This window comes from Lagenorhynchus albirostris, chromosome 5, assembly GCF_949774975.1.
Source record: "Lagenorhynchus albirostris chromosome 5, mLagAlb1.1, whole genome shotgun sequence".
NCBI classification, from domain to species: Eukaryota; Metazoa; Chordata; class Mammalia; order Artiodactyla; family Delphinidae; genus Lagenorhynchus; species Lagenorhynchus albirostris.
Window position 1 is genome coordinate 134,409,163 of NC_083099.1, and position 21,216 is coordinate 134,430,378.

The 21,216-nt window shown below is 40.3% G+C and overlaps 1 protein-coding gene across 3 annotated transcripts in view; it reads left to right on the forward strand.

The window, feature by feature from the left end:
- ITSN1 (intersectin 1) overlaps positions 1-21,216 on the forward strand; it is a 230,390-nt gene that overhangs the window by 145,987 nt on the left and 63,187 nt on the right. For all 3 annotated transcript variants that reach the window (XM_060150881.1, XM_060150879.1, XM_060150880.1), the window contains exons 19-23: positions 1,213-1,334; positions 10,715-10,962; positions 13,642-13,801; positions 17,213-17,418; positions 18,196-18,278. In XM_060150881.1, coding sequence (XP_060006864.1) covers positions 1,213-1,334; positions 10,715-10,962; positions 13,642-13,801; positions 17,213-17,418; positions 18,196-18,278 — 819 coding nt within the window. The remainder of the gene's footprint in view (positions 1-1,212; positions 1,335-10,714; positions 10,963-13,641; positions 13,802-17,212; positions 17,419-18,195; positions 18,279-21,216) is intronic.

A 21,216-nucleotide genomic window follows, 5' to 3' on the forward strand; every position in this document is an offset into this window, starting at 1 on the left:
CAAACTAGAATGTATTTTTTAAATTCTTGTGTGGCTGTACGATATTGTAAAGCTTAGGAGATAATACTCAGCTGAGGAAAGTGATGGCCTTTTCCTTTGTTTGGCAAATGACAAATGTTTGTTTCCTGTTTGCACAGTGGGCAGGGATGGGAGTGAGGGTTCAGAGTTGGCCGACACCCTCCCTGCCTCAAGATGCATGCAGTCCAGGGAGAAAGACTGGCAAGCCATCAGATCCACACAGGAGCCTGTGCCATACGAGGACAAAATATATGTTTTAATATTTTTTTTGATCTGAAAATTATTTCACCATGACTTGATCTTAAGTTCCTTATGCGTCCTCTTGGTATAAAATGAGGATTTTTTTTCTCCTTTGGTCAGTGGGAAATTATGCACATCATTCAGTTCAAGATGACACAAAGATAGTACTTTCACAGCTTTTCAGAGAAAATAGGTGTGTATCAAAATACTTGCAGCTCTTGGGTAAAAACAGTTCAGAGGGCTGTGAGTAGTTATTAATCAGGATCCAAAATATCCTCTGCTCACATGCATTTTTAAAAATTTTACTTCATTGAAAAGCTACATGATTTTCATCTAGGGTCTGTCCTTCGTTCATTTTTTTCTCTAGGACGTGTAATTCACCAGGAATTACAATTGAATGATCAATAAGAACGGTTCTTGGTGAAATCAGCACTTATGTTTTACATGACCACATTGAGGGCCTAAAACATCAACCTTTCCATGTCTCTTAATATGGAAAGTTAAAGTTGTGCTTCTTTGCCCCCTCCCCTATGAGTTGGCTGTTTCAAATTTGCGTCACATTCAAACTGCTGCATCGTGCTAGACACCCTGCATGAGGGAAAGAGGTCTGGATGCTTTATAGGTGTGCACTGTTGACACCTAAGCCAGGGAGCAGAGAACAGGGACTTCAGGCAGCCTCACTGCACTCAGCACTGGGATGACCTTGGTTTAGCATCCACTAATGACCTCTCTGATGGGTTCTAGTTGCTGACATCAGATTTGGCTCTCCTTTGGTTTCAGAACCAAACACATCCTCACTATGTGTTCCAGAAATTCCTTGAGTAGATGTAAATTGTTCAGATGTTAAGATAGGCAGCAGAGGAGATAGATGTCTGTAATTTGGCTTGTGTCATGCATTTGTGTTCCGTGTAACGTTTTATTTTTGTTCCCTTCTCCTTCTTTCCTCGTAAACAGAAAAAGGTCCACTTAGCATTTCTGCACAGGAGAATGTAAAGGTGGTGTATTACCGAGCACTCTATCCCTTTGAGTCCAGAAGTCACGATGAAATCACGATCCAGCCAGGAGATATAGTCATGGTAAGAAAGACTCCAGCGAAAGCGTGCTTTCTGTTGATGGTTAGCATCTGTCCTCTTTTTGTACTTTATTTGACAATTGTAAAATGGTTAGTGAGTGTGAAATCCAGTAATCCAGCATTTGAGTTTTTGAAGTATAGCCTCACTCTTCTTCCTTTTCTATTAGAATGAAAGTTGGCACTTAAAAACGTATCCCAGCATCACTTTAAAATAGGATTGTTAAAGAAAATGGGTTCTTAACATAGCCTTGCATAATTTTAAGTGTGTAAAGCTCTGGTAATTTTAGAGTTTAGATTACTACTTAGATATTAAAAGTGGTCTTTCAGAAATAGTTTTAAATGCAAAATGCTTGATCATCATTTTCATAGTTGCCACTGATAATTTTTGTATCTTTGGGTCAAAGCATCTTTTTTTCCCTTTGTGTAAACTTTGAATTGTGTGAAGAGTAATGAATTAAATACAGTTAACCTGCTTTCCTACTCTATAAATGAACAGATGAAAGAGTTTAGAACTTTGCTTGTTACAGCTTGTTTAATTATAATAATCTTATGATTGTAACTAAAACTATAGTAACTAGTTTAAGAAAGAATAAAGCAATGTGGTTGACCTAAATTATTTCCTAAAAGAAAATAGTAGTTCCTCAATCCAGTTATTAACATAAGTCTTAGAAGTGGTTAAGCTTTGCATTACTGTTGGCTTTTTTTTTCTTTTTATTATGGAAATGGTTCAGAATTTTTTTTAAGAACTATGAAAGTTAAGAATTGAGACAAACACACTTCCCATAGTAGGACCCATGTCTTTGAAGTATAAAAGGGTGTCATGCAGTCACTGTAATTACTCATGCATTCATCTTCCATTTATGCATCGTATCTGTATTTAGAGTATGTGATCTTTCATGGGCCAAAGTATATAGAAAGAACAGTGTGTTTGGTCCTCAAAGAACTCAATCCCTTCTCCCCTTATTTTCTGATAGCTTTTTCTCTAGTTCTTATGGGCTGGAAATAAGGGAGTCGTGCCCAATGCTCCAGAATTTTTCAAAGTCAACATCTCCCTAACAGTAACGAAACCCTCTTCCAGTAATCTCTCTGCCTTCATCCAGCACAGAGTTTTGAATGCTTGGGCGCCAGCCTCACTCATTCTTTACAGAAAGAACTGCTGGTTTCTCTCAAGTGTGGACGCACCACACTGCACGTGAATGGTGACCCGGGCCGAGTGTTTCGCAGCTTCTTCCCCATCTTCTTTTTCCTAATGGCCTGAGGCTGCTTTATTCCTCCTGCCTAGTCTTTGAAATATCTTGTGCCTTTTAAAGCAGATTAATTGGAAATTATCTAAATACCATGCAATAGCAGGAATCTAAACATTATGAAGGTACAATGCCATAGCAGAGAAGACCTCATTACAAAGTTGATTTTTATACTGCTTTAAAAAAAAAAAAAAGCCTAACATATTTGAAACTGGATTTTGTTGCAACACAAGGTGCAGAAAAGTAATGTTCTCTTCCTGAAATAAGGAAGTGTTACCAAATATTACTATAAGGAAATGTTACAGATGATCTATATTTTAATGAGTATATATTGCTATTTTTTTTGAAACATAGTCTTGTTACAATGGTACTGAGTCCTTTTCCTCAAACTGACTAGTTAAGCACCAGCCCCACTAGAAGAATAGAGTGTAGATATACCATGAGAATGAAACATTTCATTAAACATGTATTTTGCCTTGCTTTCAAACTTTGCTTTCCTGGTGGAGGTTAAAGGGGAATGGGTGAGTGCCTTGTGACTGTCAGGAAGTCTGCATCTTATTAAATGTTTTGTTCTCTTAAATCAGTTTAATTCTGTGTAAGTACACATATCTTTGGGTGTTGTCGTGGCACTAAAAAGATGTTTTGAGTTTGTGTAGTAGGTTGTGCTTAAAATAGAAAATGAAGAAAAAGGTGTAAAAGTTTGTGTTACCAGGTTTCTGTTTGCTAGATTCCATGAAAGGACTAACTTGAAGTTTCCGTATTGGCAAATTATTAGGTCCAGTCTCTGTCTCAGATCATGGACAAAAATAAGTTCCAAGTAGGTTAAACTTAAAAGTTAAAATTCTTTTTTAAAAGGCTTTTTTTTTCCTTTCTTTTTAAGGAGAATATTGGAATAGTTTTCTAAGAAATGCCTTTCTGAGTTAGAACTAGAAGCCATCAATGACAAATATGGACAGATTTGACAATATTAAAAAATTAAATCCAGTAGATTGCAAAATTCATAGGAGACAAAGGGTCACTATCCATATTACATAAACACTCTGAAAAGTTAATATGAAAGAAACCCACAGCTTTAAAAAGTTGGCTGAGGATATAAAGAGACATATACAGATGAAGAAAAGTAAATGATTTTAAAAAAAATACAAAAAGGGGCTTCCCTGGTGGCACAGTGGTTGAGAGTCCGCCTGCCAATGCAGGGGACACGGGTTCGTGCCCCGGTCCGGGAGGATCCCACATGCCGCAGAGCGGCTGGACCCGTGAGCCATGGCCGCTGAGCCTGCGCGTCTGGAGCCTGTGCTCCGCAACAGGAGAGGCCACAACAGTGAGAGGCCTGTGTAATGCAAAAAAAAAAAAAAAAAAAAATACAAAAAGATGCTTCTTTCTTTGGTGATCAGGAAAATGTAAATATTAAAAATGAGATAGCATATTTCATCTCTCCAGATAGCAAGTTTAAGAGTTTGATAATATTAAGCTTTGTCAAGAGTGTAGGAATAGGAAAGTGCATACAGTATACATCGTCAGCATGGTTGTATGAATTGGCTAAGCCATTTGGAGGGCAATTTGGCAGTACCTATTCAAATTTAAAATTCTCATTCCCATTGACCTAGGAATTCTGTTACTCTCCCTCCTCTAGGCTGTTTTTAGCAAGTGCACAAATAATGTGTCCATGGATGTTCACTGCAGCATTATTGGTAAAAGCAAACAAGGAACAGCCCAGTATCCATCAGTAAGGGAATAGTTTAAATAAATTGTGATACAGCTAAACAATAAATATAATGAAGATGTTTTTAAAAATTACACAGATCTACATATACAAATAAACTCTAGTAAAAAAGCAGAAACAATATGTATAGCATAATTGCATTTGGTTAAATAAAAAGCTCTGTGTGTATGTATGAATGTTTTTACGTATATAGTTTACAGTCTCGCGGTATAGGCATCAAACTGTTCACAGTGGTTACCACTGGGCAGTTAGAGAGGTGTCTTTCATGTTTAATTCTATGTAATTCTATATTCATGTTTACAAATGTATTAACATTTGTAATTTTTAATGAAACACTAAAGATAAATCCAACTTTGACAACTATTAACAGAGAATGTGTCCCCAGGCCTGGAATGGTGTTTATTTTATCTCAGACATCCCACATATGTTAGCGAAGGGGCTGTGCTGTGAGGTATACTATATTCTCTTGCGGAGGGGACAGCGTTGGTGTCTTCATTTTGTACCACAAGATGCAGCAAGACACCTCAAATGGCATTCTACTGTATTATGTTTGTGAGGCTAATGATCGGTACCCAACAAGTGGAAATGGACATGTAATCGTAGCAATTTTTTTATTTCATGAAGTTTGCAGTTGAGAAACACGATCATGGAAAATATGCAATAGAACATTCCTAGCAATCTGTCTTGGTTGAATAATCAGGAGTTCACTTACTTTTGTGGGCACAGTAATCATCGGCTTCTCAGATTTCTCAAACTTCTCTGAAAAGTAGCTAACTATACCTGTTAGATTTTAGAAGTCTAGCAATGTTTTCTGTTTTAATGTAGGCAGTCTTGGAGGGGGCTTTAAAAAATATTTTGTTGTTAAAAAAACTTGATTATCAGCGCAATTTTCTCCAAAAATTTTTTTTCATGATTAACAAAAATTAAAGTGGTATTTTATATATCATCCTGTTCTAAATGTTGTTGATAATACAAAAAAATATAAGATAATTCTCCCACTCATATGTTTAAAATCTCTTTAGAAAAATAGGGAGAAACACATGAAAAGGCCATTGTGTGATGAAGTTCCCAATGAATGCTCACTAACTGCTAGGAATGTAAAAGAGGAAAGAAATCAGAGTGAACTAAGGTGCTCAGGGAAGACTTCTGAATGGAAACATCTTAATTGAGTTTGACCTAGACAATTAAGGCTTAGATACTTTGAAAATCTATGACCTCTCTTCTGATCTGGAGGTCCCAATACCTGGAGGGTGAATAAGTCCAATTTGATATCCACAGTGTATTGGAATAGCATAAGAGATTAGGGACTCCCCTGGCAGTCCAGAGGTTAAGACCACACTTCCAATGCAGGGGGCGCAGATTCAATCCCTGGTCAGGGAACTAAGATCCCACATGCCACGCAGCCAGAAAAAAAAAGAAATTGGAACACCTCTGCTCACTGCCATTTTGTTGAAGTTTATCTTAAGAATACAGGCTGATGATCTACTCAGCTGGTTTTAAATGGTGCAGGGCTGAGTGCATCAATCCTGCTCAGGGACCTTAAAAAAAAAAAAAAAACCCACAACCAATCCAGGGCTCACCCCCAGAGACTGTGGGAACTTTTCATCCATATTTAGGATTCAAAATCTTGTCCAGGTGGTTCTATCAGGGAGTCAGTTTAGGGAACCACTGATCTAACCTAATCTCTTTTCTGTCTGGACTAATCCCAAGTCATTCTGGGAAATATCCTCTTCTTAGAGATATCCAAAAAAGGAGACTTCTTTAGGGGCTGTCAGTCATCAACCCATTAGTTCATTCAGAAAGTTGTTTATCTTCTAATTTAGTGTTTCTTTTGTAACAATTTAAACTCATTCTTTTTTCCTTTCCTTTTCTTGATGGAGAATTGTTTTGGGGTTTTTTGTTTTGTTTTGTTTTGTTTCGATGTAGTCAGTACCTTTTATTTCCTGCCTTTCTTAGATTTCTATAATCTTAACATCTGAGCCATTGCTGTGTTGAGGGATCAGCACATACCTGATTCCAGGGGTGGACCAAATCCAGCCCGTGCCTGTTTTGTAATAAAGTTTTATTGGAACACATTCAGGCGTGTTCATTTACATATTGCTTACAGCTGCTTTTGTGCTACAGCTGCACAGTTCAGTCGCTGCGTAAGTTAAGGAGAATTTTGCCAACCTCTAGATTCGCGCTTTAGAAAACAGTTTTAATATCCTCATCCAGGAGCTTAGGGGGAAACCTTTTACTTCCAAACTAGCAAATGTACGAAACGTGCTTCTCCCTACATTCTGCAGCACATCCCAGGCAGCTGCAATGGTGGGTCTAAGTTGGTACACAGTTTAAACCTGTTTGCTGTCCATGCCCTTTGTCCTGCTTGTGAGGGGAGAGGGAATTTCTGTTACCCTTCTTTGTGACAAGGTCAGAGGCTTTAAAAATCTTAGTGTCACCATGAAGATGGCGGTCATGAAGCATATGAACATTGAGAAAAGAAATATTATTGGGTTTCAGCCACGTGTACTTGAACCTGATACGCTGTGTGCATTTGACTGTTGCATCAGTGCCCTACAGTATGCAGTGCATAATTATTAACAGTTCGTAGACTAGATCTGTAACATATTCCCAGACATTTAAGCAACATTTGGGGTTTGTGCTTCCCACTTTGATGTTTCACTAGAATGACCCCAAATGCTTTGAGGTGTTGCTGTGGGGCTGATTAAATGAAATTGTATTAAGACCAATATTGTTGGGCTTCCCTGGTGGTGCAGTGGTAAAGAATCCACCTGCCAATGCAGGGGACACGGGTTCGAGCTCTGACCCAGGAAGATCCCACATGCTGCGGAGCAACTAAATCCGCGAGCCACAACTACTGAGCCTGCATGCCACGACTACTGAAGCCTGCGACGCCTAGAGCCCGTGCTCCGCAACAAGAGAAGCCACCACAATGAGAAGCCCATGCACCGCAATGAAGAGTAGCCCCCGCTCACTGCAACTAGAGAAAGCCCACGCGCAGCAACGAAGACCCAACGCAGCCAAAAATAAATATAAATCAATTAATTAATTTTTTAAAAAGACCAATATTGTTAATATCAAAATCCCCCTGACTTACAGCCACCGATAGATGAATCTACCCTATGTGTGTATAAGTCCACATTATAGCCAGCCACATTACAAAGAAGTTTGTGTGCTTGACTTTGCTTATTCTATCCTAATTTTATGTCCCGTTTTTCCACGAGGGGATTGGCATTTTGAGTAAAGCTTTTCAAATCCAGGAAGGAATATTTCTCATTTTCATATGAGACCCCTTATGCTTTTTCTAAGTGGATAATTTAATGTTAGGAGGGAATTTTTATTATAACCTCTGAACCTTAAAATTAAATTTTAATTACTCATTAAAATTAATGGATTCATATAAGAATAGATCAAACTAATTGAGATTATTGTTTGTTCAAGTTGACTGATGGATTTCCTTGGTTAAAAGTGAAATACTGATTTCACCATTGCCCTCAAGGATGGCAGAAACTCTTATTTGCAGGGATAAGGAGCTGATGTGGCACCCTCTCCCCTTCCTGAGTACACACAAGCACCTTTCAGTGGTGAAGCCTGCTTTCTGTCATATCAGGGGACAAGGCTGGGTGTGATCAACTAGGGTGTGAGCTAGACGAGTCCATAGGGTGGAACATTTCCTCAGGGCTTCAGATCCAATTCCAGATGTCAACCAAAAGTCTGGTTAACCAGGTAAGACCCATGTCTCAAGGGAATGACAGTGGGTCACAGGACATAATTAAGTAAAGCAGCTGGCATTCAAGGAGGTCCAACTAGCTTAGACCAGTAGGAGTTTGATAGGTCGTGATCAGGGATCACATTCCAGCCCCTACAGGAAGATAGGAAGGCCAACCCCGAGGGCCTAAGGTGCTAGACGGGTTTCTAGAGCAGGGAACTCCCCATAGAGAACCAGAAATCTCTGTTTACCTAAAGTAAACAGGGTCAAATAGAGGCCAGGCTTTTAGAACAGGGCAAAAGAGAACTGCAGTAGAGTCAGACCTGGACAACAGGAGAGATGGCTTTAGAAAATCTGTCATTAAGCACGTCTCATATGCCAAGCAGTGTTCTAGATACTTATCATTCTTTACAACAACTATTATAAAACAGGTACTGGTATTATCCTTCATTTTACAGATGAAGAAACCAAGGCACCAAGAGATTACACTTTGCCCAAAGTCAACCAGCTAATAACGTAGAAGTGGTGTTAAAACGGAGGCAGTCTAATTGCAGAGCCCTGCTCTTAATCATGACACTTTGCAGTCTTTTTTTTTTTTTTAATTTATTTATTTAATTTAGGCTGTATTGGGTCTTCCTTATTATGGTGCACAGGCTTCTGATTGTGGTGGCTTCTCTTGTTGCAGAGCACGGGCTGTAGGCGCGCGGGCTCAGTAGTTGTGGCTCATGGACTCTAGAGCACAGGCTCAGTAGTTGTGGCGCAGGGGCTTAGTTGCTCCACGGCATGTGGTATCTTCCCAGACCAGGGCTCGAACCCGTGTCCCCTGCATTGGCAGGCGGATCCTTAACCACTGCGCCACCAGGGAAGCCCCACTTTGCAGTCTTGAGGCGGAGCGATTGTGTCTGGCTCCAGGTCCTCACTCACTGCTGCCAGACCTTACCTCTGGTCCTGGGATGTGTGGAAGGGACAGGAACTGGGCTGTTTAACCCACTGAGAAGCTGGGGAGGCCCCGGCTCAGCCTGACCTAGAAACAGCTGTGTTTCCAGTGCAAAACAGCAATAAAGTTAAAGTGCGTTGTAATATCACCAATAAATATAAACAAGAGAGAAAAGGCATCTAGCCATTTGAGTTCAGCAGAAAATAAGATCCAAGTGGGAAAAAAATGTCACCTTAAATCCTCATCTGGAGAAACAATTCGGGCTGCCCAGAAAAAGGAAAGAAAGAAGAAAACAATGCTGGGCGGCTGAATGAGAAGTGGCCCACGTGCTCACATTGATACAAGTGTTAGCACCAGAACTGTAAAGCCAAAAATAGAACCTTTGGAAGCAGCGGCTATCTCGGGGAACTCCGTTTTGGAGAATTCTCAGCTTTAAAAACTGCTTTTACCCATGACAATAGGGTTCCTAAGGTAGAGCAGCAAGGAAGCTCTCCTACAGACTGAATATTTTATAAATAACATGCAGAATTAAGTAGGAAGTCCTGTATTCTACTTTCTCCACCCCTACCCCAGGCATTTTTTTTTTAATTCAAATAAGCTAAGAAACATTATACCATATTACTCTACACTGAATACAAACAGATGTTTGGTCCCATAGTTATTTGCTTTGGGTTTTTTTTTTTTTTAACTGAATATTTGAATGGGTTAGAAAACTGGTATTTTTGCCCCTTTTTCCAAAATCATTGTTAAGACCCTACATACTCATTTCTGTGATTTCGAAAAAGCAACATTAAGGTCCAATGTTTTACTCCTTAGGCAGTATATTATGCAATCAAAATAGGATAAGGTCTCTGACAGAACCTTATTTGACTTATTGTAATGAAAATAATTTCCTACTAGTGAATGTAATTGTCCTCATATTGATCTCCTGTTGCTCATAAAATAGTGAGGGTAACTTCTAAAGATAAGTAGAATCATTCTGGGGATTTTGACTAATCCTTTTGGTCAGAATTAAAATAAAATGCAAGCATTAAAAACACGGGTGTAATAAATCTCTGAAATTTTTTAACAGCGGAATTCTATATTCTCATGTGCATGTTTGTGAATATTAAAGTGAAATTTATACAAAAGAAAACTCTAGGACTTTAATAAAATTAATTGTTGCTGTAAATAATCATTTCCTTAATTTTCTCGTCATGTGTCTATGGAGCTTTTAAATGGCTAAACACAGCAGCCAGTTTTACTTGCTGTAGAAACCATCTAAGGCTCTGTTTTTTATCTCCTTGTCCCTATGCTGAATAAGTACTGCTTAGTTTAGAGATTTTTTTCAGAGTGCTAAATTCATATTGATTGCACCCTTTGCTTTCAATTTTAAATAATAAACCTAAGTCAAATTATTTCTAATAATTACATGACTTCCTGAGTGATGAAGTCTGTCAATCACTTTCTAATTCAAAGTAGCTCTAAAAATTTAAACTGTAGGCTTTATTAGGATTCCTTATTGGTCTTAACTGCTATTATTAGGGGAAAAAGAAGAAGCTAAACAGGCACAAAAGACTAAGAACTTGAATTATAGCACCTACTGTTTCCTCAGAGTTAAAGTTTAGAGACCATTTTTCCAGACTCTTAGACTAAGAATAAAGTGAAGAAATGTCTGTGCCGTGTGTTAGTCTGACCGGGTCAGAGGCGGGGGCTTTGTTCTGGTAGAGTGTTTGGTGTCTTTAGGGGTTGATTTAGTTCCACTGAATTAAACTTTATGACTTTCCTGCAGGTGGATGAAAGCCAAACTGGAGAACCGGGTTGGCTTGGAGGAGAATTAAAAGGAAAGACAGGATGGTTCCCTGCAAACTACGCAGAGAAAATCCCAGAAAACGAGGTTCCTGCCCCAGTCAAACCAGTGACTGATGCTGCCTCCACCCCTGCACCCAAACTGGCTCTACGTGAGACCCCTGCTCCTTCCGCGGTGACCTCTGCAGAGCCCTCCACAACCCCCAACAACTGGGCCGACTTCAGCTCCACGTATGTGTAGGATGCTACTTCTGATGATTTTTGAAATCCCAGCTTAGTGATCTTTTAAGTGTTGTTATAGTCTTGGGTTGTACCTCTGAGTAATTTTCATGGCCACTTTCTCTGGTCTTCTGGCAAATTGTGGATTGCATTCTCTGACCCGGATTTAACTATATCATTGCTCAACAGTGATTTGCCCTGGGATAAAGTTAAGCCTATGACCCTTGTTTTGTTCAATAATTTGTCTGTATCTTACATTCTTGTGGAAGAAATGGAGAAATACAGTTTCCTAATAATGTGCTTGACACCCATGACAGCAAATATTTAGAGTCATTTCCTGCACGGAAATAGCACTTTTTTTTTCCTGGACAGAAACAGAAATTGAATTTAGTCATGTGGTTTTGAATAAGATAGAAAGCTGTTTCCTGTGAAGCTTTTCTCTTTCATCAGTCCTGTACAAACGTACACCAGAGCGAAGAGATGTGTACTCTTGGCCACTGTTCGTGCTATGCCTTTGGTCATCAGGAAATGGCATTAAAAACAGTGTGTAAGCAGAGGTTTGAAAGCAGAGATGAAGCCGCTGTCCACGCTTCCAGTTATAGGACTGGTCTAGGTGTGCAGTAGTCTAAAAATATTTTATACTGGCTTTCAAGTAAAAGGGACGTAAGAAGTGTTTAAAATTTGTTTTCAAGTCTGATCATCTTTCAGAAGAAACAAATTGAAGGCAAGGAGTCAGGGCTTAATGTTGGAGAAAGACCAGGTGGAGGAAATAGAGGAAAGAGAGGTGAGTGATGACCAAAGGCAGGAGGAAGTAGAGGGAAGGATGTAAGGAATAGCAAGTTTTTCATACTTACATTTTCACATAAATGGTTGAAAGTGCTAAAGAAGGTCCTCCCTATCTAATCTCTGCTAAAAAGTAGTCTTTTATTAGATGATTGAAAACAAGTTGAAATTCTCCTCTCGATTTTTTTCTTAATTGAAGTATAGTTGATTTATAATATTGTGTTAATTTCAGGTGTAGAGCAAAATGATTCAGTTATATATCAGTAAGTCCCCTCATACGAACCTTCAAGTTGCGAACTTTCAAAGACGTGAACGTGCGTTCGCATGTCCAATCACATAAGTCAGTTCACGCGTCTGGCGTACATTGTCACATGGTTGTGTTTTTGTGTACTTTACTATACTGTACTGTATAGAGTACAGTAGTACAGTATCTTTATTTCAACCCCAGGATGTCGGGAAGCAAGCGTAAAAGCAGCAGTAATGTAGCTGGTACTGAACTGTACTTTTCAAGGTATTATATTGTAAGATTAAAAATGTTTTATTTATTTTTGTGTTTGTTTTTTATGTATTATTTGTGTGAAAAGTATTATAAACCTATTACAGTACAGTACTATATAGCCGATTATGTTAGTTGGGTACCTAGGCTAACTTTGTTGGACTTATGAACAGATTGGACTTTCGAATGCGCTCTTGGAACAGAACTTGTTCATATGTAGGGGACTTACTGTATATATTTTTTCATATTCTTTTCCATTATAGGTTATTACATGACATTATAGTTCCCTGTGCTATATAGTAAATCCTTGTTGCCTATCTTTTTTGTGTATAGTAGTTTGTATTCCCTTGTCCTGATTTTGATTGAAAAGTTCTGACTTGGGCTTCCCTGGTGGCGCAGTGGTTGAGAGTTCGCCTGCCGATGCAGGGGACACGGTGTTCGTGCCCCGGTCCGGGAAGATCCCACATGCCGCGGAGCGGTTGGGCCTGTGAGCCATGGCTGCTGGGCGTGCGCGTCTGGAGCCTGTGCTCCGCAATGGGAGAGGCCCGCGTACCACAAAAAAAAAAAAAAAAAACAGTTCTGACTTTTGAAACTAAAGCTTACACTAAAATTTTAAGAAGACAAGTGCTGTGTTTTCCAGGATTTTGTTTTGCTGTGGATCCAGTCAGTGTTACTCTCTTGCTCGATAAATGTGTGGTCTGCAACTCTCCTGCTATAATTCCAGGCTTCTTATTTTCCAAACCCTGAATCAGGATGTGCCATCTATCAAAGGAAATATTCTAATTTTCAGATTTATGTCTTATAAAGATTTTTAAAAAGTCAATTGAATTTAAATCTGCACTGACACAGATGTGTTTATTTAAAATTATAAAATCGCAAAATTAAAACCATCCCTGATATCAGGACAACAGGTTGCTGTAAGGATACCACTGGTAGTTACCATGGTATCCAAGCACATGGCCTGGTGCTTGCTGTGTGATGATGGGACAGAGAGATGCACCAGCCGCTGGGCTGGCATGTTTTCATATGTGGTGCGAAACTTCTTTTTGCTTATTTAGGATTGTCGTTACAAATGAAGATAATGATCACGAGAGGATGTTTCTCTGGTGCTTTCTCGTTGCAAAGTACTTCTCTATGTGGTATTTCATGTGACCCTCACAACTAACGAGAGTGGCACAATATTGTTCCCATTTTATCAACGAGGAAATCAAGATTCAGAGAAACGACTAGAATTTGCCTGAGACCCATTGCTAGTGTGTGACGGTCAGACCCAAACCCAAGTCCAGTGCTCTTTCCCCCCTCCTTGTTCTTAAACAAGCCCCAGGCACATCCTGGGTGTATGTTTATGGGGGGAGAAATGTCGGTGCATCAGGAAGTCCTTGCCACTCATGGTGGCGTGCTTCGCCTTCCAGGTGGCCCACCAGCACGAACGAGAAACCAGAAACCGACAACTGGGATGCATGGGCAGCCCAGCCCTCCCTCACCGTTCCGAGCGCCGGGCAGTTGAGACAGAGATCAGCCTTCACTCCAGCCACAGCCACGGGCTCCTCTCCATCTCCTGTTTTAGGCCAGGTAACAGCATCGATGGGAGCAGGGAGGACCTCAAGTGCCTGTGTGGGGCGGACAGATTCAGCCAGTGCTTGTTGTCAATGTCATTTAGGAGTAAAGCCTCATTATATGCATCTGGGTCGGCTGGCAGGGCGGGATCCAGTTCACATTTTCCCAGTAGAGGGAATAGTGACAGTTCAGAGGATGGAGTTCAGACATTTGAACTCCATCTTGAACAGTGGGTAAGGGCTTCTTAGGAAACGGAGAGGGCTGGCATGTCAGACAGAAAATACTGTGAGGGTGTCACAGCATTTTTAATCAGCTATACTCCAGTATAAAATAAAAAGATAAAAAGAAAATAATGTGAGGAGAGGCTTTAGGTAGGAGGTCAGAGAGTGTTTCAGGAAAGTCGTGGGTCAATCCATTTGGCTAGACCATTGAATATTTACCCAAAAAGATAGACCGATTACAGATTAATGGGAAGCTCTTAAATGCCTTGCTAAGAAAGTAATTTCTGAAAGGATAATAAGTAAAGGAATTTATTCCCTTATTTATTTACTTAATAAATAAAGGAATGAAATTTCTATAAATAGTCAAACCAAACAGTGAAATTGCCCATCTGGCAGGCATTTGGGGTCAGGGACAGTTTCTGCTCGGGGAACAGCCAGAGTGAACACAGGCTCCGGGCAGATTCACATGGAGGGTGGTGTGTGCAGGAAGATTCGAGTCGGGGACACAGGGGCACTGACAACAGTTGAAGAGGGTGGAGCCCCAGTGCCTGTGGGAGCAAAAAGGAAAGGAAAGGTCTGGGACTGAGAAAAAGATTTGACTTTACAGGGGAACAAGGAAGGCAGAAAGAGAAATTGATTTTTAGCGAAAAGAAGTTGGGTTTTAGACGTGTTAATTTTAAGGTGAGAGGGGGACAGCCAGGTCATTCTGTCTGGCAGGAATTGGGACATAGATCAGATCTCAGGAAATGAGTGAGCTCTTCAAAGGAGAGAGAGTGCACGAAGATGGAAATTGCACAGAGCGTGTGTCTTCTCTGACCTGGAAGTAGGGCAGCTCCTGAGAGGAGCTGTTCCTTTTCTTTGCATCTGTCCCAGCTCAGCAGGTGGCACAAGTGTCATGCTCAGCCGTGGTGACTCTGGTGGAGGAGGGCTCAGGACCAGGAAAATGAGGCGAAGTTGAAGGCTGTTTCCAGAAAGCGGGGGTGGTGGTGCTCATATTATTAAAGGCGGTGGTCCGGGCAAAGAGGCAAGTAGAACATATCTGTGAACCTAAGTGGGAGCAGCATTAAAAGCACAGAAAAGAAGACAGGCTTCTTTTTCTTCTGGGAGAGGAAGGGTGAAGAGAGGTTGGAGAAAGAGGGAAAGGAGTTCAGGTTGTGCTCTGGGCAGCTTTTTCAGGAGGGGCGCCCGAGGGCCTTCGGAGCCTGCATAAAAGGAATTGCATAAAGAACGATGAAGCCTGACGTGGCTGAATTTAACCTGAACGTGTAACTGGTCATCACACATTATCTTGGCTTTCTCCAGCAATACTGCACAGTTTGGGACTAGAAATAATAATAGTAACATAAGCCACCCCTGTTAAGATTATTACTCTCATAGCTGCTCTAAAGATAGATCCTGTTACACTTTCTTAACCACCTTTTGAAGAAAGTGTCTCTGTTTTAGAGATGTGGAAACTGAGGCCTGGAGAGATTAAACAGTTGTCCAAGGTCACACAATTAGTAAGTTACAGACTTGGGGTTCAAACCCAGAGTCCGTGTTCTGCCTGATTCCATGCTGGTTATTCAGGCGTCTCCACATGGAAAGATGGACAGGGCAGGTGCAGCAAAGATTTCTCGGGGTGAGAGGTTATGAAATACTGGAGCCCAGGTGAAATGGCAGAGACTAAACGGAAGTGATGGAGAGGATTGGGCAACACAGAAGCACTGAGATCCACGGCTCCGGTGTGAGGCTCCCTGCAAGCACGAGGTGGGGACACGGTGGGCAGAGACTCTGTGGTCCTGGGGGGCGTTTGGAATCCAGAGACCCCTCCTCAGTTCTGAAGACTGGGTGGAGTGTACAGTCGAGATGGAAAGAAATAGGGATGTCATAGGTCTAAGAAGGCGAGAACCCATGGAGACCAACATGGAAGCCGAAACTCTTCGACCTCTCATAAATTCTCCACTTGTCAGACATAATCACAGTTAAATGTCATTATGAAAATATCTTCTACAGGCAAGTCCAAGTTGGTTCTGAATGAACTGTCATTGGGCATTATCCCTTGTTCTTGTCCATTTACGTATATAATTGAAAGTTGATGTTGTTGTATTTTTTAGTACTGTTTTAAGATACTGTAACTGTTTTATGTTACAGTCTTAAAAAAGGTAATAAATGCCTCACCCCACCTTTCCAGCCTCATCTCCTACTCCACCCCTCCATGAGACTAGGCCACATGCACCCCCAGATCGCGCTTCTCCTCCTGGACCTTGCGGGACAGCGTCGCGCGGCTGTGCCCTCTGCCTGGAGTGCCCCTCCTCCGAAGCCCTAGCTACCAAAATCCTTCTCATCCTTCAAGGCTCAGCTCAAACGCTGCCTCCTCTGTGAAACTCCCCGTGTTGCCCTCAGGCAGCATTAATCCCTCTTTTCTCTCTGTTCCGGCAGTGAATAGTTGGAACCTCTTCTTAGCCTATTTCATTCTGCCGGGTGGTAGGCATAGTTGTTTGTATCTCTTTCTTCCTCATTAATTATGAGTTCCTTGGTAATAATATCATACTGCCCATTTTTATAGTGCTTTCTGGTTAATAAAGTGTTTTAACCTAAATTATTTGGGGGAGGCAGAGATGGCATTTTATTCATCTTTGTATATGGTTTGCATATAGATGTATTTATAGTAAATGAGGATTACAGTGGATTTATGCTTGCCAAACCACTGTTCCTCTAAAAAGGAACTGAAACAAGCCTAATCCAATGCAAGGTGTATTTCCCTGTGTCCGCCTAAACTAAGATATCAGTTAATTACCTTTTGAGATTTTATAAGGTTTCTGCTCTGGTATTAATCCCCCACTAAACACCCAAATCCGATTGGAAATTGGCAGGAATGGGAGTGCCCTGGGCAACTTGAGACTTAAAATAGAACCCAAACAGAAAAGGCACACAGCCGGGTGCAACAGAATAAACACGACCTCCTGGCTTGTTTAAATAGAGAATTCTAGATGGCCCGACCACGGCTTTGTGAATAGGCTAGCAGATTTTCACCTCCACTTTTGGAAATAAACAGTCACTGAAAACAGTGGAGCATGTGGCACCAGTGCTGTGCCGAGGCAGGGTCCTCTGTGGCTGAGCATGTGCCTGCGTGTGCCCGTCGCAGGGGAGGAGCCGGTGTTCACGTCACCTGAATGGATAACAAATCACAGAGTGATGAGAGGTCCTTTATGTTCTTCCACACAAGGGCGAAAAGGTGGAGGGGCTACAAGCACAAGCCCTGTATCCTTGGAGAGCCAAAAAAGACAACCATTTAAATTTTAACAAAAATGATGTCATCACAGTCCTGGAGCAGCAAGACATGTGGTGGTTTGGAGAAGTTCAAGGCCAGAAGGGGTGGTTCCCCAAGTCCTACGTGAAACTCATTTCAGGGCCCATAAGGAAATCTACGAGGTATGTTTGTATTTATCTGCTTCTATTGGATGAAAACCATGTCAGGCATGAAATTATTGTTTGCACTAGTTAAGATTCATAGATACGAGTTGCAGGATTGTTTTGTCTTTAAACTGGATCTTTTAACTGCAAAAATTAGGGTACATGGCAACAGGGGAGAGCCTCTTACAGATAAATGGTCATTTTTTTCCTTGCTCATAGAAACCTGTATATCCTGTTTTTCATTGACTTATGCATGAGGGAATTCTACTCTGAGACCTGGAACATTCTTATGGATTTGTTGGAGATTATGCCCCTCTTCATGCTTAGTATCCAGTACTGTTCCAGACGTACAGGACTACTTAGAGGCCCAAAGCATTTGGGAAAATTTATGGAAGAATGAATTATCTTTTTCATTAGGAAACTTATAGCATGCAACCTTAACATAAAGGTTGTTGTTTAATTGTTCTAACCATGTAGGTGGTCAAAACAAATTATGAGCTTCAAGAAGAGATGAAGAGCAAAATTACTGAATGAGCATCTGTCAGTCATGCTTTGAAATAGACCAATACGTTAGCTGTGTATCCAGCAAAGCAAAGTGCTGACAAACAAGGATGTGAGCTTGGAATCAGGCCTCTGTGGCCCCTTGTGATGTGTTTTGACTTAGCTGAGTGCATCTATTTCAGCTGTAGATTATCAATGCTTTAAATGTTAAACAGTTTTTAAAAAGAAAAGTCAGTGTCATTTGTACTGTTTTCTTTGAGGGTGAAAATTAAAATACTTTCCCCCCTCTTCCAGCATGGATTCTGGTTCTTCAGAAAGTCCTGCTAGTCTAAAGAGAGTAGCTTCCCCAGCAGCCAAGCCGGCCGTGTCAGGAGAAGGTGAGAACCTGACTCAGATCATGTTCTTTAGAAGGTGGAGGGAATCGTGTAATACAGTGAATGTTGGAAATGAAGATGGATTTCATGTTTAAATAGTTTACATTAATTTACGTTCATTATATTAAACTCTAAGCTAAAATGAGGTTTAGCTCTTCACAAAGTCATAGTACTTTATGGAGACTTTCAAAATACTATCAGATATATTGATCATAAAAACTGAATTTTCTAATTATGTTTGATTATGAGCCCTTTGACTCTTGAAAGAGGCCCATCACAGTCACTAAGGACCAAGTTCTCTGAGCATCTCTACAGGTAATTTGTGGTAGTTGCTATTTTTCTGACTTTATACAGGTAAGTATTAAGGCTTAAAGCCATAACTATACAGTTCAGTAAAACTGTCACAGTAACGTCAGTGCCATTTGTACCCCAAATGAAACAGAAGTTTCATTTCTGTGTTCCATGTAAATAACCACAGCAGATTATTTAGGCCTAAAAATTGTATTTTGAGTGTTTATTACACAAATAATTAATTGCTTTATTTCCTCTTCTTCATGACATAATCTTTTCGATTATATATGCCAATATATAGTATAGGTTTAAAAATGAACAAAACCTACATAATTCAGGCTCTAATGGTAAAAATCTCATGTCTTTTCTTCATTTGGTCCAGCCATTATCAGAGTACTAAGTGAAGAATGAGCGCTACCCAAGTTAGACAGGCTTTCCATGTTGAAGTATGAACAGTGTTTGTAGCTAACAGATGTCTACACAACTGTATAGTAGTTTTTCATAGGTTCCTTGAATAAATTCCACGAGGGTGGAATCTTTCGTTCAGTTTGTTTGCCATTATGAGACTTACATTCCTTAGAAACTTTGCCTTATGAAAAATAGAATTATTAAAGCAATTGTTTCAAGGGAGACAGCAAGGGTTAAAATTTAATGGTATTTCAGGTAGTAACAAAGTTACTTTTTCAAGAGGAATTTCAGAAGTAAAAATTTTTTTTGGTTTATAGGTATAGCTGTAAAACTTCATCATCACTGAACAAATCCAGTATTTTATTGTATCCAGTTTTTGCCATTACTGCCAAAACAATCATTAAGATAGTTCTCTTCATACATTTTTTGTCATCTTAATGACTTTTTTATCCACTGTTAGGAGAACAGGCAAGAAGGTCTTTTAAACACAGCACGTGTAGTCAGTATTATGTCAGGCAAATTATATGTGCCTCCCGTCCCCCCAAATTCAGTGTGTTATATCCATTCAGTCTCACTGGAGCACCAGAGTTTGTATCCTGGCTCTCTCACCTAGTGACCATTTACTTTTAGTCATACCTTAACTCCCTCATCTGTAAAATGGGCATAATAATCACCACTTGAGGTAGGAAATTATTACAAGGCTTATGAGATAGTAGTGTAAGCTTTTGGAATAAAGGTCAGTAAATGTCTGCTACTCTTATTTCCTTTTTGCTTCATTTCCTGGATTTATCGATAGTCACTTAAAGCAGTGAGCTTTCTCATCCAAAGGCTGGGTTTTTTTGTTTTTGTTTTTAGCATCTTTATTGGAGTATAATTGCTTTACAATGGTGTGTTAGTTTCCAACAGCTGGGTTGATGAATGTTGATTTGTTTTGAAACATTGTACAGAGAGAGGCCTCTACACTTGAGGCCTCAATAAGTAGGTTACAGATGAACCACACACATCCTTAAAGTTGGGCAACAGAAGAGAGTTAAATTCTAACCTTGGTTGATATTTATTACATCCATTTTGAAATGATTTAGATATTAGAAATTTGAGGAGAGATTGCTGACTTTCTGGAGGGGTGTGGGAGGGCACTGACATCTGAAATTCTGAGAAAAGATACTTAATTTTATTAATGGACCACTTATCAGTACTGTATTAAATGTAATCAGATTTCACGTAAACCAGAAACCAGATTAAATAGATGGTTAATTTGGTTAGCTCTTAAAATATGGGCTTGGGAATTGCCAGTGCCCTGTGTTACATGTCTGGGGAAGAGGGTCTGAGTGGTGAGGAGGCCCCGCATAGCGGTCCTCACGTCTCCCCATTTTCATTGAATCCAGAAGGTCCTCGCAGATGCCTGCGTGCACACAGGGCAAGTAAAGCCACAGTCTTTCCTGTCTCCTTGGTATCTTCTGCTGCAGTGTGAAGTTCAGCTAGAGTTCACGCTTCTGAAGTTTCTTAAGCATTTCGAAAGTGACTTCAAACTTTGGATCCATTTTAAGAAAGTGACTTTTAAGTGCAGGAATCACTGGGAAAAGGATTGATTGCCAAGGATCCAATCTGAAATGGCCAAACATGAGCTAAGGAACAAGTAACGGAACAAAATGAAAAGGGAAGGGTCAGAATGTTGAGAAATCCGAAAAAGGAATATATTAATGAAAAAACAATGTCCTTATTCAAGCTGCCAAACTTTGATTTCCTTGTGCGGGAAATCATTTTTCCAGTTTTAACTGTGGAGGTGTGTGTCACCAGTGCTGGAGGGCTAAAGACAGAGAGGCTTCTGTTCTGCCTTGTACATTTGGATGACCTTGTATCTCGGGGTCTGCTGGCCTCAGCCTACAGGTCAGCACAGGGAGGCTGAAGCAGCCCCTTGGAGAGCTGCCCACATGAGCATAAGCATTAGGAGGGTTTGTGTTTTTTGGTGTTTGTTTTAGCTTTCATTAGTGCCTCCTGCAGAGGCTCTTATAATTAGGACTAAATTAATTTAGTCCTCCATACTAAATTAATTTACATTAAGCTCTGCATTTAAGGACTATCATATGAAATTTTAGCAAGAAACACTCCATCCATCATCCATCATAAAATGAACTTTTCCGGTAAATGGTGTTTTTTTGTTTTGTCGTTTTTGCTTTTTAAAAAATACACAAAGGCCTAGGATAAAATGGACAAAAAGTGGAAATAAGAAACGTATGTTCAT